Below are 27,495 nucleotides of genomic sequence, written 5' to 3'. Positions count from 1 at the left end.
TACTAAAAACTGAAACAAGCTGAAGTGTTCTATGACAAACAGAGATACAGTATATCAATTGCTTGAGTAAAAGTGCTCTGTCCATGGAACCAAAGATCTGACAGTCCAATACAAATTAAACAACAAGGACATGACTGAAAGAAAATTGAGAGGTGACCTCATTCTGTAGTTACATCAAAACAGATATGCAGTGCATAGTCTGCTGCAGAGTGAAAATTCATTTTCAGGGAAGCACTGTTTGCATAAAGACATTTCATCAGATATTAACAGCTGAAGGGAGGGAGGGGGGGGGGGGGGGGGGGGGGGGAGAGCTCTTTGCAGTATTACCAGTGACTTCTTGATGTCCATCCCAAACCACATTGCTGTGTGCACCACCATCTTGGCGCGTGACCTTGAACGAGCTTCGCCTGGCAGCCGCAGCGCCGCGGCAGATCGCGCTCTAGTTTTAACAGAGCGCGATCCGCTGGAAAATTCAGCTTCCGGTGCCGCCATTGCACTTCTGAGCATGCTGACTTCTTGCCATGCCCAGATAAGCTTATCACCATGACGTCAGAGGACTGTATATCTCTCTCGTGAGGCAACAGCATGCTCATTCCCGTCGAGGCAGCCGCACGCAGCACACAGCAATGCCTTACAGGAGGAGAAGCAGACTTTTCCAGCGGATCGCGCTTAGTTAAAACTATAGCGCGATCCTGCGAGCTCTAGCGGCAGCCAGCAAACTACGTAGCCACTGGCGCTGTATGTAGCTGCAGCAGCTAAGTCAACACAGCCATGTGTGCTATAGAAAGATTGCCACACTCAGCCAGATATTATCACAGAGTGACCCAGAGTTCATCCCAGAGTGACCCAGAGTTCATCCCAGAGTGACCCAGAGTTCATCCCAGAGTGCCCCAGTGGGCTACAACACTAAGAAGAATCGCTTCTCGGCTTTTGGCAAGATCAATGTGTAGAACTAGTAGTACTGTGGTGTGGGAAGTACACTTTCTTTGCTTAAAATATTTCTTTGCTTGGAACACTATACCATTAATTAATGTAATACTAGCAGTGTCGCCCATAAGGAACTCTACAATGGAAGATTTACAATCACAAGTTCATTAACATGAAAGTCTATGATAAACACTTAACACAGAGCCTCGTTACTGTGTGGTACTCTACCACCAACTTGCTTATCCAAAAACAATATCACCTACATAATGTAAAGGGTGACAATTGTTGATCCACATGAAATAAAATCATCATAACTTCTGAATGGTTTGCGTCAGGACATTCAAATTAACCATTTGTCCATGGGGCACAATGGGAATTAGTATGTGCATGCACACGTGCCTTGTTTTTCTTGGCCATTTGGACGTGAAACAAGCAAAATTTGCACATTTGGGGGACTGAGAATGTGCATTTCACAATCAAGAAATCTCTTCACCCTCAAGAAGTGATTATGTGGTGCGCAATGTCCAGTCATGGAATAATCGGTGTGACATTCCTTGATGGCACAGAGACTAGCAAACAATATGTGAAGGTTTTGGGAGACGATTTCAGCCCAGTTATCCAAAGTGATCCTGATTTTGACAATATGTGGTTCATGCAAGATGGAGCTCGACCCCCTCGAAGCAAGAGTGTGCTTGGTGTCCTGGAGGAGCACTTTGGGGACTGTAGTCTGGCTCTGGGGTATCCAGAGGCCAGGCCACTGATGTGGGCCTCGATTGACCACCATATTCTCCGGACCTGAACACATGCGACTCCTTTTTGTGGGGTTATATGAAAGACAAGGTGTACAGCAATAACTCCAAAACCATTGCTGAGCTGAAAACAGCCATTTTGGTCATCGACAGCATCGATGTTCTGACACATCAGCGGATCAAGCAGAATTTTGCTATTCGTCTGCACCACATCATCGCCAATGACAGCAGGCATCTCATAACCTAACTCTGAATATCTTTAGTGATGTTTACAGGCTGAATAAAGTGTGTGCATGCCTAGTTTAGCTTCCCCCCCCCCCCCCCCCCTCCATATAGTTCAATAATTGTCACCCTGTATGTTCTCCACTATCTATTAGTTTCCAAATGTCAGTCGGCAAATTAAGAATTCCTGCTCCATAAATTTTTCAAGCCAAAAATCTAATTTAAAGTGTACATATAATTCTGTCTCATCCCATACTTTAAAGTGCCAGCAAAAAAAAATAAGTCATTAGACACTGGGTCCTACATTTCTCAGCTTTTGAAAATTCTCTGCTTAAGCAGTGTTTGTTGTGGTACCCTGGTAAACGTAAGGCACTGTTATGGAATGCAGTACAAATAAAATGCAGTACAAACTCCTTTGCTCTCAAGCCCAAGAGAAGCTTCAGTTCTAGTGCAACCGCCACCAAGTATTACAGCCCTCTTTCCAAGAGCACTTCAAATGGCTGTTAAGTCAAGCCCACAGAAAGTGACAAAAGCCATACGTATGAGAACATCCTAGCAGATTAAAACTGTGTGCTGAACTGGGACTTAAATCCAGAACCTTGTGTTTCGTGGGCACTGCTCTAATGGGAGGAAGATACTGGCGAAGTGAAGCTGGAATGAAGCTGAGAGCTGTGCCTGGGCAGCTCAGACAGCAAGAGAATTGACTGCGAAAGGCAAGATTTCAGGTTTGCGTCCAAGTTCGGAATATAGCATTAATCTCTCAGAACAGTGCACACTCTGCTAGAGAGTAAAAGATTCGTAGAGCCCTTTCAATTTTTGTTTTCACTTGAGTTATGATAGTGTAAGGCTATAGGCCAGGAAAAGACAGTACTTGCGAAATTTGCAAGATTTCTATCTTTATAGACAGATGTATTCTTTGAAGATACTATGAAATACACTATGTGATCAAAAGTATCCGGACTCCTCCAAAAACATACGTTTTTCGTATTAGGTGCATTGGGCTGCCACCTACTGCCAGGTACTTCATATCAGCGACCTCAGTAGTCATTAGACATCATGAAAGAGCAGAATTGGGCACTCTGCAAAACTCACGGACTTCGAACATGGTCAGATGATTGGATGTCACTTGTGTCATACGTCTATAAGCGAGATGTCCACACTTCTAAACATCCGAAGGTCCACTGTTTCCGATGTCATAGTGAAGTGGAAACATGAAGGGACATGTGCAGCACAAAAGCGTACAGGCCGACCTCATCTGTTGCTTTACAGACTGCCAATAGTTGAAGAGGTTCGTAATGTGTAATAGGCAGACATCTACCCAGACCATCACACATGAATTCCACACTGCATCAGGATCCACTGCAAGTACTACGACAGTTAGGCAGGAAGTGAGAAAACTTCGATTTGATGGTCGAGTGGCTGCTCATAAGCCACACATCATGCCAGTAAATGCCAAATGATGCCTCACTTGGTGTAAGGAGTGTAAACATTGGATGATTGAACAGGGGGAAAATGTTGTGTGGAGTGATGAATCACGGTACACAATAACGCGATCTGATGGCAGGGTGTGAGTATGGCGAATGACCGGTGAAAGAAATCTGCCAGCACACGTAGTGACAACAGTAAAATTCAGAGGCAGTTGTGTTATGGTGTGGTCATGTCTTTCAAGGAGGGGGCTTGCATCCCTTGTTGTTTTGTGTGGCACTATCACAGCACAGGCCTACATTGAAGTTTTAAGCACCTTCTTGGTTCCCACTATTGAAGAGCAATTTGGGGATGGCGAATGCATCTTTCAACATGATCGAGCACCTGTTCATAATGCCTGTGGCGGAGTGGTTACTCGACAATAACATCCCTGTAATGGACTGGCCTGCACAGAGTCCTGACCTCAATCCTATAGAACAACTTTGGGATGTTTTGGAACACTGACTTCGTGCCAGGCCTCACCGACCGACATCAATACCTCTCCTCCGTGCAGCACTCTTCAAAGAATGGGCTGCCATTCTCCAAGAAACCTTCCAGCACCTGACTGATGTACACCTGCGAGAGTGGAAGCTGTCATCAAGGCTAAGGGTGGGCCAACACTATATTGAATTCCAGCATTACCGATGGAGGGTGCCACGAACTTGTGAGTCATTTTCATCCAGGTGTCCAGGTACTTTTGATCACACAGTGTATCATCTTTTTTGTATCATTGTTGCTGTCTGGATTTTCACACCTCTGTTTTACCAATTGTGTTATCTTCTATGATGTATAGAAGGAATATATTGCAACAAGCCTCAAACCCAACACACAAAAAAGTCCAGACTTTTACATACATTGTGCTTCACTTGCTTCTTGCATTTTCCCTCAATACACAAAGACCAGATTCTATCTTTTATGTGATGGAACTTTCATTTTCTTTCACTGTTCCTCTTATTATCACTGCCATATTTCTGTCTGGAGAACTGCTAACAAAAACACCAGAAATGAACAACTCTCATCAACAGACTCAAGTACACAAGCAAACTTCCAAGTGTTAATCATGGAAATCCATAATTCACACTGTCCAAGCTCAATTCCAACTCTCCTAAGCTCAGTTCCTAACAACATGGTTCAATATCTGGATCCCTCCTTACATAATACTTAACCACCAGCAGCAGATGAAGCTCCTGAGAATATTTCACTCTTCAGTGATAGATTTGCGAGTCCTTTCAACAAAAAATATCACTGGCTGAGGAAAAATGAGTGTGTTGCAAAACATCACAACAGCTTCATGGAAGAATGCAAGTAGAACAACATTCTGGATTCAACTTCCAGTTGCAAAAGCTTGTGCTCTATATGTGGCTGTGGGCTGCGAAGTTTCATTATCAATACACGTTTGTATTACATGGAAAGTCATTTTAAACAGAAGTATACCAAATTTACAGAACCAAATGCTACTAGAAATTGTAGAAGAAATAATTCTCACTTATCAAATATCTTTATCCGGATACACACCAAGAATTTGGTCAACACTTAAATGATTATTACGATATTCAAAATGCCATTTACATTCGATATCAATGTTTACCTCATAATACACACACAAATCACTCTAGACACAATCACTCGTATAATATATGCTTGCTAGTTCTGAGGAAGTCGTGTATTATCCCAGTGACAGATTTATACTGGAAGTTATTTCTTACACCATTTTGGTATGGCCTCCCAACACCTCACATTATTGTATTTCAGACATGTTTTGTGGAACATAATAATGTGAAGGTCAGGGCTTTTAACTGTAAAGTTTCTCTCTTTCCCTGGTCCTAACTTGTTTCCTACAGTCAAACAGTTACTGTAATAAATCCAACAATTACCTGTGTGTGTTTCTCAAGAATATCTCTATATTTTATACGACTGTTCACTAACTGAATCTGATTAGCTCTGCTAGAACTCTTCCTGATCCCAAGAAGCCACAGTTAATTTTGTTTTATTTACAGAATGACTCAAAGATCTTTACTTTCCACATGTCCTATGAAAATTTGGAAAAGTACTTACCCTTAAGCTCACAGCACATTCTTGCCGAAGTGACACAGGAATGTTCAATTTTGGGTTGTAAGCAACATCTAAAATACTAAAAAACTGGTCTTCACTGAGAACAACCCGAGATGCTGCCTTCCGTGTAAATAAATCTTTAGCGTACCCCATCACATAATTAGTGTAGTTGCGCATCTCAATAAAAGGCAACATAACACCTTTCCACACTGCAACAAAGAAACAAATTACGAAACACCAAATAATGCCAAGCCAAGGAGAGAATCAAAATGCCACATATTCTTGTTTTCTTAAGGAAAGCCTGAGATGGAATCCAGCAGTATGGAACAGGAGCTAACGAAATAGGATTGACTACTACTCAACACACACGTACATGTGTACATGTGTCATCCCCCCCCCCCCCCCCCCCCTCTCCCTACACACGGCCGCAACTGTCTCTGGTTGCTAATAAGGTCTTAGCGCCTGAAGACAACAGTAGCCGTGTGTATGAGTTATGCTTGTTCAAATGTGTATGTGCGCACACTCGTGCACAGGCATTTTATCTATATTTGACAAAGGATTTTGAATGTGCCTGTCTGCCACTCTATGCCTGTACGTGACAAACAGCAACTTATTCCATTTCTTATTTTATCAGTTTACTTAAATTAATACACCGTTGTTTGTCTATTCATAGCAGATTGATCAAAGATTCTCTCTGAGGATGGCATGAAAGGGTGCTATTTGAGAATCTGATAATGCTTTCCATGAAGACAGACAAAGGCAGTTACTTATTACCACATTTCTCAGTGTTCCATCTGGTCAAGAGAATACCCACTAAAGGGCACGGGATTATAGAGCAACACACATTGCCCCCCACCCCCATTTTTTCCCCTTGAAAAACTGAACTCCCATCCTACCTCGCCAAACAGACGGACATATCAATTTAATTAAAGGATGTAGGTTGCAGTAGGTACTGGGAGATGAAGAAGCTTGCACAGGATAGAGTACCATGGAGAGCTGCGTCAAAGCAGTCTCAGGACTGAAGACCACAACAACAACAACAACAACAACAACAAAGTACCATATAATGAGTACTGACTACTCTCAAATGTACCTACAATCATGAAATTTCAAAACTATTTTGTGATTCACAGAGAAAATAACATGAAAATTCAGTCAAGAAAACTAATAAATTATGAGACAGAATTGCTGGTCTTTATGAGGCTAAATGTATAGTACCATCAATAGACAAATAAATGTACACCTGTCCTAGCTCTCAAATGTAATAGTTCCTTCCTCGGGGAGGAAAGAGGGATAGTTATGGGATGGTTAAAAGGGACCCCAGGGTCCGGGTGAGACACCTGTTGTGAGGGTGAGTGAATACAAACCTGAAGGGAGAGATAATTATGTTCTCTTAATGTATTATTACAAAGCTCGGCTGAACAATATCTGACTATTTTACTACTGATTTCATCACAATTACTTGAACATTTATTTTGATGGTAGTGAAAACTTCTTTCAGAGGTGTATGTAGTAGTTGATTTTATCAGACTTGTTTTAGTACATTTAGTACAGGTTATCCGCTAAGGAGGAACTCACACCTAAACTCTAAATTCTTGCACAACAGACCTATGTTCTCTACCACTGGGATAAGGTACAAACTTGCATTTGAGAAGTTTGTGACCTAATAGCTGGCTCACACCACTTTCATAACTACTACTGAGCAACACGACTTACCTCCTAGCCCTACTTACACTGAAACAATTATATTCCTACTAAAAGCCTGGTGAGGCTCGCTATGCCTACATTTAACTGAAACTCTTCCAAATCTGAGGCAGCACGGTAACATAATTTTTTTGTGCCAATTACAAATTTGTAAGCTGCTGTTCTCTATCCGCACTCCCTAATTCTTCCCACCATTTTCTGCTGTTCATTACCCTTCTCTCACCTTATCATTTGCTGTCCCTTCCTGACCAGGTAAGCCTGCATTTTAAGCTTTCCATAACAATGAAAGCAAAACTTCATTTAATACATAAATTCCTTGTTTTGCAAACCATTGCCCCAATCAACTTCATGTTCCAAAAACAGGATCATCAATGAAATCCAACATTTACCACTGAAAGCACCTTTACTACTACAGACAACAATATACAGACAAAACAGAACTGCCTCCCAGACAGAGAGCAGTGCTATTCATACAAATCTGAATATTCCAGAATACGGAAACATTATGAACATAAAAAATTTCGAGAACCTAAATAACAAATATTTGTTGGTGATTGGATCTGAACTTGTGACCTGCAGCACACTAGCCAGCAAAGCTTACTGCTTCTCCACGCCAGGATGCATCTCAACCAATTCCGGATACATATTTTCTGCTCTAATGTTGTTAATTCAATTACATGGTTTGGGAAGAGTTTAACTGCTTCATGAAGTGGTGAAAATTACTGTTCACACATTTCTTGTTCAACTTGAGACAACAAAAAGAAGTTCTTACATGAATAAATCTAGTGAATATGGACAAGAAAACATTTATTTGATGGATGTTTTTCTCTGCGAGCTAATAAATTATTTTATGAGATGTCTGACACCTGACTTTTTATGACAAAGAATGAAGCGACGTGTTCGGTTGTTTCTTGCTGGTTTCATCAATGGCTGCCAGCAAACAAATTATTGTATACCGATTAGCCTTAAATGTTCTTCCATCCTCTAAAGCAGTGGTTGTCAATCCCCCCCCCACAAGCCAATACTGGCATTGTGGGGCGACATCTTGGGCCATGTATGTACCGCTCTAGTTAATAACTGGTAACCTATGTAAATTAATATGTTATGAGCCCCCAATACATTAGTAAAGGTGCAATAAGTTCCCCACCAGCTACCAAGTACTGGCTGTTAAAAGTTGGCATCATTTTGAACACTTCATGTCAATTGTCCTCCGTTTCATATTGCTTCCACCAATAGTGATCTAACAGTTGTGATACTACTGTTGTGTGGTGTGATACTACTGTTGTGTGGTGAAGTGATGTTAGTTTTACTATGTGCGCAAATGATTTTGATTAATGATAGTATTTGTACTTATATTGAAATGTACCAGTGAATAGGAGAAGTCATCACCAAAGCTTAATAAATTAAAAACTGTGTTTCATTACAACAGCCTTAAAAAATTAATTTTCCTTGCTAAAAATAAGTACTTCATTTGAAGATGACTGTCTCTATGATGTGCATTCATGAATACATCTTACTTCCATGCAAAATTTATACCATAGCGCCTGCCCAGTACGAGTCGCACAAGTCCGTTAGTTATCTGCACTGGAAGACAAACTGTAAAACATTCCCCCTCCCAAGTCCTCTAAACCCACAGTGGCCACACTACTAATAGCAGAATTCATTAATCAACCAACCACCTAGAACTATTACTACTTCTGTAAGTATTTTTGTTTGTCAGTGAACAGGAAAACTACACTCTTATGAAACTTGCTTTTGACTTTTCTAGATTGGGTTATTAGCTGCTAGATGAATCCGTACATATTACAAAAATGAATGTGTTTGTGTGTGTGTGTGTGTGTGTGTGTGTGTGTTTTCCGCATCTGCTCTTAAACCACTGCAGTGATTTTAACTAAACTTGGGACACATATCCCTTACTGTCAGGCAACAATTGTGGGAGTAAGAACCACCTAGCTATCTCGTGATGTCATGAACAACTAGATATGTGAGAACTGATGCACTGTGCATGAGGCTTAAAGTTATCACTTCTGTGTTAGTAACTCTATTCGCAAAAAATTTCGCAGACACTAAATGCACCTACAAAACTGTATCATGGCACCACACATAGTTCAAGACATATTATGTCATAAACACTGAGATGCATGAGAAACTTGCATCTTGCTTGACGTTTAAATATTATTACTTCTTTACTACTAAATCAATTTACAACATATTTCACAGACAGCAGCCACATTATGTCGCAGAATGTACCTACACAAAAACAGAGTGTTTTGAAAAGAATAACCTGATTCAAAACTCCATATTTACTGATAAAAATGTACTACAAACATGGGATGTATTGCAAAATACTTTCAAAATCATGAAGTTTTAGCTACACTATTACAAATGTTCTGTGTGTCCGCCAGCAGTTCCACTAATAACATCTAGACGACAGCTAAATTTGTCACAAACTTTACACAATGTATCTGCTTTACAGAGGTTATGGCAGCTGTTAATCTGGTCATTTCTTTTATGTCACAAGGTAAAGGGGGGATGAACACGCTTTCCTTTACATATGCCCTCAAGGAAAAATTGCATGGGGACAATGTCTGGTGATTCTGGAGGCACAGAATGCTGGGCAGTGTCTCGAGCCCCTTGTGCCCTATACAGCACTGATGCGGAGTGCCACCGAGAAACTGACATATGTTGCTGTGCCAGTTTATAGACCAAATGACACCTGGACATTTGCCAGACAGTCGTTCACGGCATTGGCAGCGCTCTGCTTGCACGGCGCGTAGACTTTTGTGAACTTCACTTAAACGTCTGCCGATTTCTTTCCACTGTGTCATCAGATGCAAGATTGACCTGGACTCTCACCTTTGCACATGCATCCTGTCTCTTTGGAGATACCAATGAGACATGTTTTAGGCTGCAGGTGGATGAATGCCAAAACACTGATGTAAAGCACATTGGACTCAAATCGCTCACTCACTCTCTTTGCAAACAGCAGCACACAAAATGCCTTCTGACTGCAAACTGAGAAGACACATTGACTGATGTCTAAAAAGGTTTTCTGAAACCATAGTCACACCCATTCAAACAACACACAGTTCCTTGCCGGCATGTCCCATGTTTCATAATCATTACCATCCAAAATCAGGTCATTCTTCTGAAACATCCTGTATATCATTGTAAGACAGACAGTTCAAGAGATATGCATGAAAAGTGCTACATCATGGATGAAGTTTTAAAAAATTTATCCTTTACTTCTAAGACACTCCTACAGTCAAGTCAGCTTAAGGAAATCCCTGAAACCAGGCAGTGATTTTGACAGTTTTCAACTGTGAACTGCAAACAGCTGCAGGCAAGAACTGTGGTCGTCTATAGAGCATTGATGAGGTGTTGCCATAGAAACATTTACAAAATTATCAACACCGCAATGGTGTTTTCACAAATACATGGAATGAAATTTTTCAATATTACACAGTTCATTTTTTGTTTTTGTTTCTAATAGAAAACTGGTAAAATGAATGCACAGGCATTGCCGGGTTTGTCAGCTCATGTTACTGTAAACAGCTGAGAATGGCAGACCGAATAAACAACTAACTGGGCCACAGTCTGACAACCACTGCTAAAGCAATGGTTGCAACATGTCTAGTGTAGCCATAGAAAAAAAATCAGTCTATTTCTTGAAAATCTTTCTTGAAATAATCTCTTCTGTTTTTTGGTTCATCTTGGAATGCCCAAACAGCTGACTGCTGCTTCATTTTTAGCTCATATGACTATATCAAATTTCTGTCTGAAAACAGTTACTATACGGTAAATTATTTTTTCAACCAATTCATAATTTCATTTGTTTTACTAAATATCTTTGCAGAATTGTATGGAACTGTTCTGCTAGTTAGTTCATCTAAATATGTTTTAAAAAGGGCATTATTATGGAAAGGATGGACTACTACTTACCATATAGAAGAGATGTTGAGTCGCAGATAGGCATTACAAAAAGATTGTTAAACAAGCCTTGCCAACCAGAGACTGTGGTCGTGTGTGTGTGTTAAAAGCATTTGTCTGAGCGTGTGTGTTATGTTGTCTATTTCAGACGAAAGTCTTTTTGGATAAAGCTTACTTGTTTGCCAGTCTTTTTGTTATGCCTATCTGTGATCCTACATCTTTTCTACATGTTGAGTAACAATCTGTCCTTTTCTTATATTGTCATTATTTCATCGTGGATTTTCTACTGTTTCTTTTATGTTTAAAAATGTTATGCAATTAAAGTGTTGGAATCACTGTACTCACTTATTAAATTTTGCACAAAAACATCACTAAAGATAATGAATAAATCCATCTAACGCGAACAGCTACATGTGGCGAAGAAGATACAACAGAAGAATAAAAAAGCTATGAATACTGCCAATGTAAATTCTGCTGCTCCACATAAAGCTCAAGGGGACAAGGCCACCACGAAGCTCCTGCCATTCTAGATAGAAAAACCTGATATTTGGTTTTTCCAAGCTGAAGCAGACTCTCAAATCATCAGCACAACAACAGATATTATATAATTTAATTATTTAGTAGAGCAACTACAACCACACTTTGCTGAAAATATTTGGGATTTGTAGATCCTTTATTCCAGACCCATAAACTCAACATGGAAATCAATGAAATGGAATTTCAGCTGAGAGAAAATAGATATGACAACATTCTCACAGTAGGAGCAGGAGACTTTCATTTTGGTGCAGACTGTAGGCCAGGAAAAATGTGGTCAGGCCTGTGAATGGCAGAATCAGGAAAAAAAAAGAAGCAGATACAATAGCAGCCAAATATTTTGCCACAGATGATGTTATAGGCTGCCATTATCACAAGTTTGTCAAAAAATTACAAGTGATAAGTGGATCGGGAGGGGGGGGGGGGGCAACCCACCATGTAAAAACTGCTGGATATAAAATGTTTACTATGAATGGCTCTACATTTCCAAGCTAGGGCTGAATTTGATCTCAGATTAAAGCCTAGTTTTCTATGGACATTTATCATCGCAGATATTTCTAAAGGCATATCAGAGCCATCAACTTTCTTCATAGTTTTCACCTTCTGGTTTATCTTAAGAACAAATGACTGATTACAAAATTCAGTTGAAAGTGAAAAGATCTTGCAATCTTAAGAACAAATGACTGATTAAAAAATTCAGGTGAAGGTGAAAGGAAATGTAACATGTATGAGAGGGATCGTAAAAATTTTAACCATCACTTCAAAAAAATGAAGTTATGAAATTTTTTAGTTACATGGACCCAGCCCTGGTACATGCACCCCAGTACTATGGCACTCTGTTAGAACAGCCAAAACAAAGGGACTCAGGCCATTTGTAAAGTAGAATAATGTGGAGTAATTTGTTTTCGGCAGCATCAGAAATGATGCACCTGTGTCAGGCCAATCCAAATGACTTCTTGAACCTTCTGGGCTGGCACGACGCAGCTGCAACATATCTCGGTTTCCTAAAACAAATTCCCGAACAATATCGCACTGTATTAATAGGCTGTGGCATTTTGCTTTAGCAACTCTAGTAGTCTGCTACAGAACTATGGTGTGGGGATTTCAAGTGTGCTGTGGACATGTAACTCTAAACATACAAAAAGTTTATTACGTAACTACACTACTGGCCATTAAAATTGCTACACCACAAAGATGACTTACTGCGGACGCGAAATTTAACCGATAGGAAGAAGATGCTGTGATATGCAAATGTTTAGCTTTTCAGAGCATTCATATGGCGCTGGTGGCGACACCTACAACATGCTGACATGAGGAAAGTTTCCAACCGATTTCTCATACACAAACAGCAGTTGACCGGCGTTGCCTGTTGAAACGTTGTTGTGATGCCTCGTGTAAGGAGGAGAAATGCGTACCATCACATTTTCAACTTTGATAAAGGTCGGATTGTAGCCTATCGTGATTGCGGTTTATTGTATCGCGACACTGCTGCTCGTGTTGGCCGAGATCCAATGACTGTTAGCAGCATATGGTATCGGTGGGTTCAGGAGGGTAATACGGAACGCCGTGCTGGATCCCAACGGGGCCTCATGTCACTAGCAGTCGAGATGACAGGCATCTTATCCGCATGGCTGTAACGGATCGTGCAGCCATTTCTCAATCCCTGAGTCAACAGATGGGGACATTTGCAAGACAACAACCATCTGCACGAACAGTTCGATGACGTTTGCAGCAGCATGGACTATCAGCTTGGAGACCATGGCTGCGGTTACCCTTGACGCAGCATCACAGACAGGGGCACCTGCGATGGTGTACTCAACAACGAACCTGGGTGCACAAATGGCAAAATGTCATTTTTTTGGATGAATCCAGGTTCTGTTTACAGCATCATGATGGTCACATCTGTGTTTGGCGACATCACGGTGAACACACATTGGAAGCGTGTATTCGTCATCGCCATACTGGCGTAGCACCCGGCGTGATGGTATGGGGTGCCATTGGTTACATGTCTCGGTCACCTCTTGTTCGCATTGACGGCACTTTGAACAGTGGACGTTGCATTTCAAAAGTGTTACGACCCATGGCTCTACCCTTTATTCGATCCCTGCGAAACCCTACATTTCAGCAGGATAATGTACGACCATATATTGCAGTCCTGTACGGGCCTTTCTGGATACAGAAAATGCTCGACTGCTGCCCTGACCAGCACATTCTCCAGATCTCTCACCATTTGAAAACATCTGGTCAATGGTGGCCGAGCAACTGGCTCGTCACAATATGCCAGTCACTACTCTTGATGAACTGTGGTATCGTGTTGAAGCTGCGTGGGCAGCTGTACCTGTACACGCCATCCAAGCTCTGTTTGACTCAATGGCCAGGCGTATCAAGGCCGTTATTACGGCCAGAGGTGGTTGTTCTGGGTACTGATTTCTCAGGATCTATGCACCAAAATTTCATGAAAATGTAATCACATGTCAGTTCTAGTATAATATATTTGTCCAATGAATACTCGTTTATCATCTGCATTTCTTCCTGGTGTAGCAATTTTAATGGCCAGTAGTATATATTTTTCAAGGTTATCACTGAACCTTTACGACTAAATATGACTGAAATAGTTAATTCCTTTCATGTCTCCTGTAAACTTTCTGAAATCATAAAGAACACTCCAGATATAATAAAACCCTGTGTTATGCTAAAAAATATTAAACATCATGTTAGGTATTACACCTCAACATCTAGTGGTCCCCAGTTTTCTACATAGATTAGACCCACACAAATTTCAAATTGTAAAGCAAGAATTCCAGTAAATGTTAAACCATATTATTCAGCTGTGCAAAGTGCTGTGGACTAGTCCTCTACATGTACCGTATCCCTAAATGAACCATATTTACATGATTACAAGATAAGTTTTTTCACAAATTCGCCATTTGAAAAACACACAGTCACCTTACATTCGCAGATTGAATTATTGCTGCTGAGATAATAGTTTTTATGTTGGCCAATTCATTAGATGAAGGTTTTACATATCAAAGTAGGACTTCCTGCTATTTTAGCACTACAAGTTGTACTAAAAATGACACATTTTGCAGAGATCTTTAATGCAATATCACTGAAACTGTGTACTTTCGTAATACGCAAGTACAAATATCAAAATATTGAAGTATGGCATATGATAGCTTCATAAACAATGAAACAACAATGGCAGCTCTGATTTGCTTCTGTCAGCCAGCCACAGAACAGCACATGTGATCTTATCAGCCAATCATATCACTGAACATTACGCAAGCAGCATGAATAAAATAAGGATGGCTAATGTCTCATCATGTAACCAATGAGAAAGTACTGAACAGAATTGGGAAGAAAAGGAGTTAGTGATATAACGTGACCAAAAGAAGGGATTGGTCGATAAAATACTTTCTGAGACATCAAGGGATCACGAATTTAATATTGGAGGGAAGTGTGGGGAGATAAAAATTGTAGAGGGAGACCAAGAGATGAATACAACAAGCAGGTTCAAAAGGATGTGGGTTGTGGCAGTTATTCAGAGTAGAAGAGGCTTGTAAAGAACAGAACAGAGTAGTGCATTTTTAAAACCTGTCTCTGCAACTACAAGAGAATTCATATTTTGTCTCCAAACACATGTTGTTTTATTGAAATAAACACCATCAATGATCTATATTGAAAGAGATTTACAATGTGGCTTGCTTTCTAGTCTGAAAAACAGTTTGTTACAAAGGATGTTGATTTTATTGATGGTATTTTATGTCCAATTTTCACTCACATTAGGAAATGTCATCTGCTTTGACGTTTTTGAGGTATTCCTTTATCTGGCATTTTGATCCGGCCTAATTCCATAGTGTTTTGCACAACTATATATCTCTTGCTGTAAAACACAACATATTGCAGCACCACATGCAATGTGGAAGTCGGCTGGAATCAGCAATGCCAAACAAAGTAAATCTCAAAAACGTGCAAGCGGAAGCTATTCCTTGATGTGAGCAAAAACTGCATATAAAATACTAAAATTAAATCAATATCTTTTGTAACGAATTGTGTTTTGATTTATAAAGCATGCTAAATTGTAAATATATTTCATTACAGACAACTGGCGATGTTTTATTTCAATAAAATGAAAAGCATTTAATGGCAAAATATTCATTTTCTTGTAGTCACAAAGATGGATTTAAAATATCTTCAATATTTATGTATTAACTACAGACAATTTGGCCACACAAATGAAGTTAATGTCTCAGATTATTTATTATACAGTACTGTAAAAAGAAAATCTATGTTTTCTCAAATTGTACTTAGGTAGCTCTAGAGTAGTCTTTTAAGATTCACCTGTGACGGTGAGTGGCTTCTTCATAAAGACCTTGCTCTCATACCAGGGGGAAAGTTAAAGAAATCCTCAGTATCCAAGCAGGGGCTTACTGCAAGAGGCCAAATCTAAAGTGAATCTACTATGAAAGGATTCAAAAACTACTGCATATGCAGTGTTCAGAAAGGAAGAAATTCCAATAGGTTTCTAAATAAAGATAGTGATACCAATGATGAAGCTGATTAAAAGTATCGATACTACAGAGACATAAACAAAAAGTACGTGCAAATAAAAATTAAGGCACTTTTCATTTATTTTATTTCTCCTTTCATTATCAGACTGTAGACAATCAATAAATTACATAAGTTTAGAATACATATAATGTTAACTATTTTGGTAGATGCTTTATCTCAATAAAACAGTTGGTAATTTTGATCAGTAATGTAAGTATAAAATTTTCCCAAGGAGCCTCTTTAAAAAAAAGATCACCTTATACTTGAGTGAATGCCGCAGCAGACAACCAGATGGCCACTGGTGTGCTTATGGAGATTATCACTGTCCAAACGATTGCCACCTCCCAGACCAAAGTCCAATTCCATGAATGAGTGATGTTAATTTAACCCTTCATAATAAATAAGCATTTTCTAATATAGACCACTTAATAGGTTATTAACAATTCCCACTTGTAGGAGAAGGTAGCAGGGCTGCCACAATTTCCCCCAAGTGAGATTCCCTGATTTCCAGACAAGTTTTAGCATTCTTCCCTGACAAATTTTGAGACCTTGAGGGATGTTAAGAAATAAGTTGACAATCTGCCTTTGTGACTATAGTACAAGAAATAATAGTGTAAATAATGAAATATCTAATAAAAAAACTTGCAAGCAGATGGCATTTCCAGGTGTGAGCAAAAATTTAAGTGCTCACATCAAGATTTTTTGTAATGAAATGTTTTTAGATGGAGACAACAAGCCAAATGGCATATGCGTTCCATTAAGACCACTGATGTTATTTTATTTCAATAAAAGAAACACATTTGGTGACAAAAATATGCATTTCCTTGGAGTCACAAGACAGATACAAAATACCATCATTGATTTCAAAAATAACCTAAGAAAAAAGTAGGTCTCTTAAAAGAAGTGTCTAAGGTGGGGAAGAATTGTGTAAACCAACACTGTAGGTGACCATCAATAAGATGTTGGTTCTGCTATGTTCATTATAGCCAGTTAATACCCACTGTATTATGTCTATTATTCTACAGGTATTGTGCGATTTTTCTTTTGAGAAATATATGAGTACATAGCATACATAGTGCCAGCAACTGACACAATTTTCTTCTTCTTAATGTCCATACTTTCCAACATGTAGACTACTTTTGAAATGCCAAAACATACTATAACAAATAAAATGCCTATAAAACACCACACTATACAATGTACATGCATTGAGACACTTGCAATTACTGAAATTCATCGTCCATCCTGGGTCCATGCATAAGCCATGAAAATCTGCTGCATTATGCCACACAGACCCGGCCTGCGGGCAGATTGGTGAGACTAGATCTGGTAAGCAGGGTCTGCTCATTAGTGGGAAACAAATGGCTTCAGATCAGCAGGCCCGATCCATTAGAGATACCCACAGAAACGGCCTGCAGTTTTGGCTCGTCATGGAAATCCACTCATATGGCCAGCTGTTCAAGAGCCACAGACAGCATGTTGATGAAATGAGAACGTGGTGATCAGTTTATGCAAGCTACAACTTGTGCGAATACTCTGAGAATCAATAATAGTGAGGATAGGTAGTAACTCACCATTAAAGGTGATTGCTGAGCCACAGACAGGCACTTGGAAAAGACAATCACACTCTCACAACAAAATTTTCAGCCATAGCTTTTGTCAGAAAACAAGCGCACACACACACATTCACACAATCACTCGGAGACAACTCATGCACACATGGCCACCACCTCCAGCCACTGCATCTACAGTTTCTGAGAATCAAATCCAAACAAACCACTGCTCACGCCTTCCTGCCTGTTGTCGGCAGCCGTTAGGCTAGTGGAAAGAACTGGTGGCAATACTGACTGCAAGTTGAGGGGAGTCGTAGGAACGGGAGAAGCAGTAGGAATGAGGAAATAAGGAGGTGGAGCATGTACTCAGCTGCACCCAGCCAGCAATGATGCATAACATTTCAGTTAACAAACCATTTCATCTACAGAGACGAAAATGAGATTTTCCAGTATTTTTTTTCAGAATTCCCTGATACTTCCCCGATTTCCCTGATGTGTTTGAAATTCCCTGATTTCCAGAAACTGCAGCAACCGTGGATAAAACACAAAACAGTAATCACCATTCCTTTTGGCCTATATGAGTTTAATTTCATGCCATTGGGATTGAGGAATGCACCTGGCACATATCAATGAAGTAATGCAAGGATTTGATTTCTATTTTGTCTTCACAGATTATATTCTGATAATTATGTTCCGAGAATTAATCTTGGGAAGTTGTTCAGCACTCAGAAAACAAGTTTCTTGATTTACACCATTACGTCAGAAAGAACCAAACCAGATGAGGAAAGAGTAATAACCATTTTACAGACACCTCATCCATAATATCAATGGTATGCAATGAAAACCTTGTAGCTCCATCTGTCTGAGACAACCTCATACCTCCAGTTATCAGTAACTCTGCGATCAAAGAGAGATTTGAAAGTGCATGGGTTTTTCTAATCTGTCAATAACTAGGCTTCTGCTATACAGTTACACATATAGAACTTTATCTATATCACTTTGTACTATTTTTCAAGAAATTGTTTTTGGTTCCGCTCTAGAATTTAACTAAGTGGAGTTATGAGGTTTTTCATTGCCTACCATCGATATGTGAAATAATTGCATGCATATCCCAGCACTTTCAGCCGCATCACTCATCATGTTTAACTTCTATCACAGTCACCTAGAACATATGGTACAAAATGAATCTCTCCTCTCTGGAGGGGAATAACAAGACTGACAAAAGGAAAATTGACAGGACTCCAGAATCAAGAAAATAATTTGAAAAATGTAATGAAAATCTAGCCCAAGCTGCACTATAAGTAAGTTGATTTGTAAAACTTTGCTGCAAGAGCAACACTATAATGGAAATAGGATGAAATGTGGAAACATACTGGTTTCTTTTCAAAGAAGTTTTCTCTTGTCCAAAAGAATTACTCAACTTATAAACAAGAACTTCTCTCAGTACATATTCAGCCATAAAATATTTCAAATATCTACTCGAAGGAAGGACATCTTATGTCTACACAGATCAGGCTCATTAAATTTTGCATCAAACAGAAGAAGGAGAAGCCTTCACCATTCCAAATCTGTTGTCTCTAGTATATTTCTTAGTTCACAATCAAGTTGCATTGTGTCTGACATATACAATATAGTGATTGACCATCTATCTAGGCTGAAAGAATCAGAGATGGTGGATTATTACAAAATAGCTGTCACAGAAGAAAAGGTGAGGAACATCAATGTGTCTCAAGTCAAGTTGCAACACTGAACTGAAATTTACAGAGTTTAGTACCCCTGGTGAATTACCACTGTTGTGTGACAGGTCACTGAAACCGCTGATCCATATGTTCTCAAACAATATTAGTTCACAATGTTTAATATTACCACAAAATGGCTCATCAAAGTGCAAGATCTTCAGTAAAGTTAATATCATTCAAATTCCTCCATCCAAATTTAAATAAGGATTTTCAGCAATGGAATAAGGTACGTGCATCTAGCCAGGAGGGCGAAATTTCAAGTTATGCTAAATCAACAATTGGAGATTTCGCCATTGTCGATGAACATTTTAAAGTCTTACACACTGACATGTATCCTTATTGCCCTCTGATGGAATTACTTACTGTTTTACAGGCAGATTCACCTTTGGATAGAAGTTATCCACCTCTGAAACACTGAAGCAGTTAAAGCAGTGACAACAATATTTAAGATCCTGGATGATCAAATTTGGGAAGCCAAAACAGTTAATAACAATTTCAGTCTAGTATATCTTGAGCCTGCACAAATACCTGTAGCTGTAAATCGACAACACTGAATGCCTGCCATGCACAAGCTAACGGAAAAATGTAAAAGTTAACTACACTCCTGGAAATTGAAATAAGAATACCGTGAATTCATTGTCCCAGGAAGGGGAAACTTTATTGACACCTTCCTGGGGTCAGATACATCACATGATCACACTGACAGAACCACAGGCACATAGACACAGGCAACAGAGCATGCACAATGTCGGCACTAGTACAGTGTATATCCACCTTTCGCAGCAATGCAGGCTGCTATTCTCCCATGGAGACGATCGTAGAGATGCTGAATGTAGTCCTGTGGAACGGCTTGCCATGCTATTTCCACCTGGCGCCTCAGATGGACCAGCGTTCGTGCTGGACGTGCAGACCGCGTGAGACGACGCTTCACCCAGTCCCAAACATGCTCAATGGGGGACAGATCCGGAGATCTTGCTGGCCAGGGTAGTTGACTTACACCTTCTAGAGCACGTTGGGTGGCACGGGATACATGCGGACGTGCATTGTCCTGTTGGAACAGCAAGTTCCCTTGCTGGTCTAGGAATGGTAGAACGATGGGTTCGATGACGGTTTGGATGTACCGTGCACTATTCAGTGTCCCCTCGACGATCACCAGTGGTGTACGGCCAGTGTAGGAGATCGCTCCCCACACCATGATGCCGGGTGTTGGCCGTGTGTGCCTCGGTCGTATGCAGTCCTGATTGTGGTGCTCACCTGCACAGCGCCAAACACGCGTACGACCATCATTGGCACCAAGGCAGAAGCGACTCTCATCACTGAAGACGACACATCTCCATTCGTCCCTCCATTCACGCCTGTCGCGACACCAATGGAGGCGGGCTGCACGATGTTGGGGCGTGAGCGGAAGACGGCCTAACGGTGTGCGGGACCGTAGCCCAGGTTCATGGAGACGGTTGCGAATGGTCCTCGCCGATACCCCAGGAGCAACAGTATCCCTAATTTGCTGGGATGTGGCGGTGCGGTCCCCTACGGCACTGCGTAGGATCCTACGGTCTTGGCGTGCATTCGTGCGTCGCTGCGGTCCGGTCCCAGGTCGACGGGCACGTGCACCTTCCGCCGACCACTGGCGACAACATCGATGTACTGTGGAGACCTCACGCCCCACGTGTTGAGCAATTCGGCGGTACGTCCACCCGGCCTCCCGCATGCCCACTATACGCCCTCGCTCAAAGTCCGTCTACTGCACATACGGTTCACGTCCACGCTGTCGCGTCATGCTACCAGTGTTAAAGACTGCGATGGAGCTCCGTATGCCACGGCAAACTGGCTGACACTGACGGCGGCGGTGCACAAATGCGGCGCAGCTAGCGCCATTCGACGGCCAACACCGCGGTTCCTGGTGCGTCCGCTGTGCCGTGCGTGTGATCATTGCTTGTACAGCCCTCTCGCAGTGTCCGGAGCAAGTATGGTGGGTCTGACACACCGGTGTCAATGTGTTCTTTTTTCCATTTCCAGGAGTGTATATGCTGGTGAATGCCATACGAGACTACACTACAGCTAAATGGGATAGTACTCACAATTCTACTTGGCCTTCACCTTTTCTTCCAGAAAGAAAGTAGTTGTACAATAGCAGAAATGCTGTATGGTACTATACTGAAGGTGTTCAGAGATTTCATCCAGGAGCCTCATATCACAATGGATATTGGTCTTCAAACTTTCATCATCACACTGAAGAAAAGGATGACTCATTTCAAGCTGGCGGAGTATTCCCACAATCCAAAGAAACTCATTTAATCCACACAGATCTTACGAGTACAAGCCATGTATTTGTTAAAATTGACAAGTAAAGAGTGGAATCACACAACCATATGAATGACCATAGGAAATGAGTCAACATCTATCTACATTCTTCACCATCAAGAGTAAAGATTAAGATTTCTATTGATCAACTCAATAAAGCCTAATTTCTTCCTATCGATTGTGTACATGAGGAGTCAAAATCATCTAATCAGCTGCCAACTAGCCAGGATATGTACACTTTGCAAATGCCCCAGAAAGTTTCAATATTAGTACATGTGGTGAAATCCCTTCCAAGTTAGCAGACATAATTGAGAGAGATCCACACTGAGGCGGGGGAGGAGGAGGAGGAGGGGGGGGGGGGGGGGAGGGAGAGGAGGCTAAAAAGTATTTTTTTTATGCAGTTCGTAATTTTGATTATGTCTTTTATTAAATATCTTTGCAAAATTGTATGAAACTGCTGTGGTGGTTAGCTCATCTATGAAATAAACAGCTGTAACTTATGTCACAAAATAAAAAGTTGTGCATGCAAATGGTGCTTTTGCCTTTTAATTTTTTTACAGATTGTTTGTAAACATAACAACCTTAGTGCTCTATGGATTCTGCATTACACTAAGTGTCAAGAGTTTGATTTCATATTAACTGCAACCAATTTTGACTGATCTTCACAAAATTCAATGCTGACAAAAGCATGACCATGATGAAATTCTTCAAACCAACTGCAAAAAGTATTTTCTGAAGGTGATTCAATACCATAAGTTGAATGAAGTAATTTGATGCATTGTTGTAGAGTTTATGAAAAACGTAAAAAAATGTCTAAGAAAAAGGTCTGTATGAAATTTGCATTTTCCCACAGCACTGTTTCTTTTAACATTTGCTTGAACAACTACTCAGCTGATCCAGTAAAACCTTCTAAGTTTTCAAGCCGAGTTACTTCAGATAAAATGCTTGAGCTTTTGACAGCTATCATTATCATCATCATCATCATCATTGGGAGTAAACAACTACTGGTTGTGGGGGTAGGTACAGTTTTCCATTTATACAGGCATGACAGCAGCACCTGAAACATCCCACAGGAGAACTCATGTTATGCATGCACGGGAAGGCAAGCTGGACAGCTCTTGGCAGCTCCAGCCGAGTGACATCAGTTGGCATGAAGAGCAAGTTCCGCATTTGTAACTGCCACTTCTATCTCCCTTCAAGCATCAAGTATCTGTCTTTCCTTCTTTTCAATGTCCAAAGCCCACCATCATGCCTCACTAAGTGTGTGTGCCCTGGTCTTAATTAAAAAAATTTGCAATTTATTCTGATCTCAACTGCCTCCTTCATAACAGTGTGCTGATATGTCAATGCATGAGCTGTGACCCACCTTTTCAAATTGTATCTTATGTCCATACTCTGGGAAATGTTCTGCCATGGATAACTTTTCAAGCTCTCTTTGCTTGATACTAAATGGTGCTCCACTACCATAACTGTTTTACTAACAAGAGAAAGCTGCTAACAACAAAGAACTGTTTTCAGTTTTTTAAAATTTATATAATTCAAAGCATCCACAAAAAAGATCCTAGGTAATATCATTAGTCAAGAGAAGGTAAAGAATAAACTGTACAGCACAAATTGTGAAGTGGCAACTCATATTAGATTTGTAGTGAATAATGGTTTTAAATTCCATGTCAAACGGATCTGCGAACACCTGCTACTAGTCAATATCCATAACATATTCTGGATTTCTTCAAACTAATACTGACCTGATTTGTCTGTAGACAGAATGTGAGTTGGGTTTTTGAAAATTTTTCCTAGGAGGGGACGGGGAATGGGAGGAGGGAACTATAATTCCCTGCCCCTCACTGGGTACATCCTTGGTCTTGGTCACAAATTAGTTGATACTTATGCACACTAGCTAAAATTTAAATGAGTGCATTTATTTAATACAGCAAAAGAATAATTCATTAAGAAAAATTTAACATTACAACAACACAGAATGGTTGCCCATCACATGCATTCAGGAAGTGAAATGCTAAATGCTGTCAAAAGATGCATTTAATATTGGAAGTGACTATATCTAGCTTTTATAACTGTTAGTTCCTTCCTCGGAGAGGAAGGAGGGATGGGTGTAGAAGGGTATGAAGGTAGGGAGGGACAAACATAACTAAGGTTGAGTGGAGCCCACCTGTTCTGAGAATGAGGTAGGCCCCTCTCAAACTGCACCTCCTTTCCAACATCTCTCTCTTTCCTTCTTGAGAAAGGAATCAACAATTCTGGACGCTAAGTATAGTTTATCTTGATATTAAATGTTTCTGTTGGAAGCGCTTGGAATTTTACTTCCTGGAAATAAATATGGCCACTCGTTCTGTCTGAGTTATTTAATGTTACGATAGTAACCTACAGGACTAGAGACCTCAGACAAATTTTATAACTGACATGTCAATTATATGCATTTTCAACACAGATTTTTCAAAAATGAAATTAAAAGAAAAAGCAATGTCACCTTTCACGCCTGCTGCAAAATCCTTGATGCCCCCAAGCCCAATAGCCCACAAAATTGACAACCCAATGGACTGTCTGTTCTGATATGAATTCATTAGCTCCATTGCCTTTGGAATAGCTGTTACTGTCAACAAAGGGCTCTGGAATGCAAGCAATTGCAGAACTACTTTATACCCCAATCCTGATGATGTTCCTGCAAAATAAAAATTATTCTTACAATCAAGCAAGATCACTCACACGAGGCAACACACACACAATTACAAGCAAATAAATCAGAAAGAGTAACGATATCTGTCTTGGACAAGGTAATTAATTTCTCAAAGAAGTGGAGAGTCACCATTTTTTTGGGCATCACTGTTGATACACATTTGACATGGGCGGATCATATCAACAACATATGCTTAAAAAAAGGAGCTAGCAGCTTTTGTATGAGGAGGATGTCTAGGACAGTAAATACAGACATGCTGCTAACAATATACTATGGCCTAGACTATCACTTATTATATTGTTATGAAAGGTTAGTTTGCTACTCACCGTAAAGATGACATGTTGAGTTGTAGGCAGACACAACAAAAAGACTGTTACACACAAAGTTTTCGGTCAAAGCCTTCTTCAGAAAAGAAACGAAAACACACATATATTCACACAAGCAGACATACCTCACACACATATATGCCCCCCCCCCCCCCCCCCAACACACACACGAGTGCACGCACGCGACCACTATCTCCGGATGCTCTGGCCAGACTGCAACTCTTGCACTGAGCAAAAGCAGCAGTCGAAAGTGGGGCACAGAAGGGTGAGTATGGGTAGGAGGAGAGAAGAGTGCTGCCTGGCGGAGCGTGCAGGGACTAGGAGACAGGACAAGGCTGCCAAAGGCAACATTGAGAGGCTGTGGAACAGGTAGCAGACAAAGAGAAGAGCAGAGAGGGGAAAAGACTGGTGGATATGTTGGCAGAGAACAGCACACAATCAGGCTGAGGAGAGTGAATTGGGATGAGGTTAGAGGACACAGAGGGGACGGAAACTGTTGGGTAGAGGGTGTGAGTATGTTGAGGCCTGGATAATTTCAGTAGCAGAGCATGCGTTATAAGGATAACTCCTATCTGTGCAGTTCAGAAAAGCTGTGTTGGAGAGGAGGATCTAGATGGCCTGGCTTGTGAAGCAGCCATTAAAATCAAGCATGTTATTAATAGTTGCTTCACAACCTGGCCCATCTGCATCCTCCCCTCCTCTACCAGCTTTCATGAACTGCACAACTGGGAGTTTAAGTTATATCACATTCTCTGCTACCAAAATTATCCCAACCTCAACCTCTGATAGCCTATTGCTCTCCACCCAACAGATTCTGTCCCCCTTGTCCTATAACCTCCTTCCAATTCAAGTCCCCTTTACCCTCATTGTGCACTGCTCTCTGCCAACACACCCACAAGTCGCTTCCTCTCTCCACTCCCAATGACCCCCCCCCCCCCTTTTCCCCTCAAAGCCTCCCAATGCTGCCCCTGGCAGACTTGTCCTGCCACCTTCCAGTCCCTGCATTTCCCACAACTGCTCTTTTTTTCCACCATCCATCTCTACTATTCCTCCCACTGCCTGCCCCACTCCTGACTGCTGCTTCTGTTCAACAGAAGAGATGCAATCTTGCCAGAGTGGCCACAGATCACAGTCGTGTGTGTGTGAGGGGTGTGTGTGTGTGTGTGTGTGTGTGTGTGTGTGTGTGTTTCTTTCTTTTCCGAAGAAGGCTTTGGCCAAAAGCTTAGTGTGTAACAGTATTTTCACTGAGACTGTGCATCTCGACGTGCCACCTCAGTAGGTGAGTAGCGATCTATCCTTTCATGATTGTTGACGTTCCAACCTAGACTTTCCTCTTATTGTATTGGATTATAATCTAAGGAAATGCAGCACATATGCATACACATAATTTAGTGAAGCTTCAGAAGAAGGCTGTTAGATGTATTGCAAATTTGATCCCAAGACAATCCAGCAGACAGTGGTGTGATAACAGCCCAGAAAACAAAGACCAAAAGAGATCAGACATGGTAAATAATTCATGTAGTGGCAAAATTTTACACAGTGGTAAGAAAAAGGTGTTGTGACGTAACAAGACTGTTACGCCACACTGAAGTAGCCGAAAGAAAGGCACGCGTACACACACGCCGACTGGCGTCAAGTCTGGAACAAGATACGTTATGACTGCTATCAAGAAAATACGTAGCTGTGGAATATACTTAACTTTATTATTCCTTGTGATACATCTCTCTTGACTATACAAATGCGACTCGTAAGATACATGCACTGTTACAATTGGCGCCTTGCTAGGTCGTAGCCATGGACTTAGCAGAAGGCTATTCTAACTGTCTCTCGGCAAATGAGAGGAAGGCTTCGTCCGTATTGTCGCTAGCAATGTCGTCCGTACAACTGGGGCGAGTGCTATCTCGTATCTCGAGACCTGCCTTGTGGTGGCGCTAGGTCTGCGATCACACAGTGGTGACACGCGGGTCCGACATGTACTAAATGGACCGCGGCCGATTTAAGCTACCACCTAGCAAGTGTGGTGTCTGGCGGTGACACCACAAAAGGCATGACTGGAGGGCAGCGAGTGTGGGGCTATCTTTTAACACCACACTGGTACTTTTTTCTTGACTTATTCGTAAACTGCAGTCTCTAGTGAAAACATATACCAACACAAAATTAAACTACCATACATTACATTTCCTACAAAAAAGGTCATATTAATTTTTTTTTCTCTACGACCAATAGTTTGTGTGGCGAGAGAGAGAGAGAGAGAGAGAGAACACTGAAAATATTGCACACTGTGTATGCACTGTAGTTTGGGTGGTTTTCCTAGGCCAATTTGTGAGAGTTTCCCCAACTTTATGTACCACAAGTATCCTGTATAAAAATTGTTTGTCTTTCTACACATCTGTGCTACTTGTAAAAATTACGGTTTACACCATGAATAGCCGAGAAGAATACTGACGCTGAACAGTAGAGAGGAACTCTTTCAAACAGGAAAGACAACATCTGTATATCCATAAACCAGGAACAATAAATATATGATGTATGCGCCTTCTAGTTACAGAAGAATGACCCTCGCACTGCTGGTTGCTTGCTTGCTCTTTTTTGTTTGTTCCAGAAGACTTGGACAGACATGGTGCTCCATGCAAAGCTGCCTGAGCACAAGATAGTGAAGATTACAGAGTGCATGGTTTATGTTGCAAAAGTGATATGTTGAAAGTGTATAACTGAAGGGGTCAGAGAGATATAGGCAAAAGCTACATTTTT

The 27,495-nt window shown here is 40.8% G+C and overlaps 1 protein-coding gene across 1 annotated transcript in view; it reads right to left on the bottom strand.

The window, feature by feature from the left end:
- Positions 1–27,495, bottom strand: part of LOC124612397 (transmembrane protein 214-B) — a 149,716-nt gene that overhangs the window by 109,877 nt on the left and 12,344 nt on the right. Inside the window, exons 4-5 of the mRNA XM_047140578.1 lie at positions 24,212–24,403; positions 5,418–5,623 (exon numbers count right to left, since the gene is read on the bottom strand). Coding sequence (XP_046996534.1) covers positions 5,418–5,623; positions 24,212–24,403 — 398 coding nt within the window. The remainder of the gene's footprint in view (positions 1–5,417; positions 5,624–24,211; positions 24,404–27,495) is intronic.

This window comes from Schistocerca americana, chromosome 4 (assembly GCF_021461395.2).
Source record: "Schistocerca americana isolate TAMUIC-IGC-003095 chromosome 4, iqSchAmer2.1, whole genome shotgun sequence".
Lineage (NCBI taxonomy): Eukaryota > Metazoa > Arthropoda > Insecta > Orthoptera > Acrididae > Schistocerca > Schistocerca americana.
Note: the sequence above shows the minus strand (reverse complement) of the source record. Positions and strands in the feature narration are given on the sequence as shown.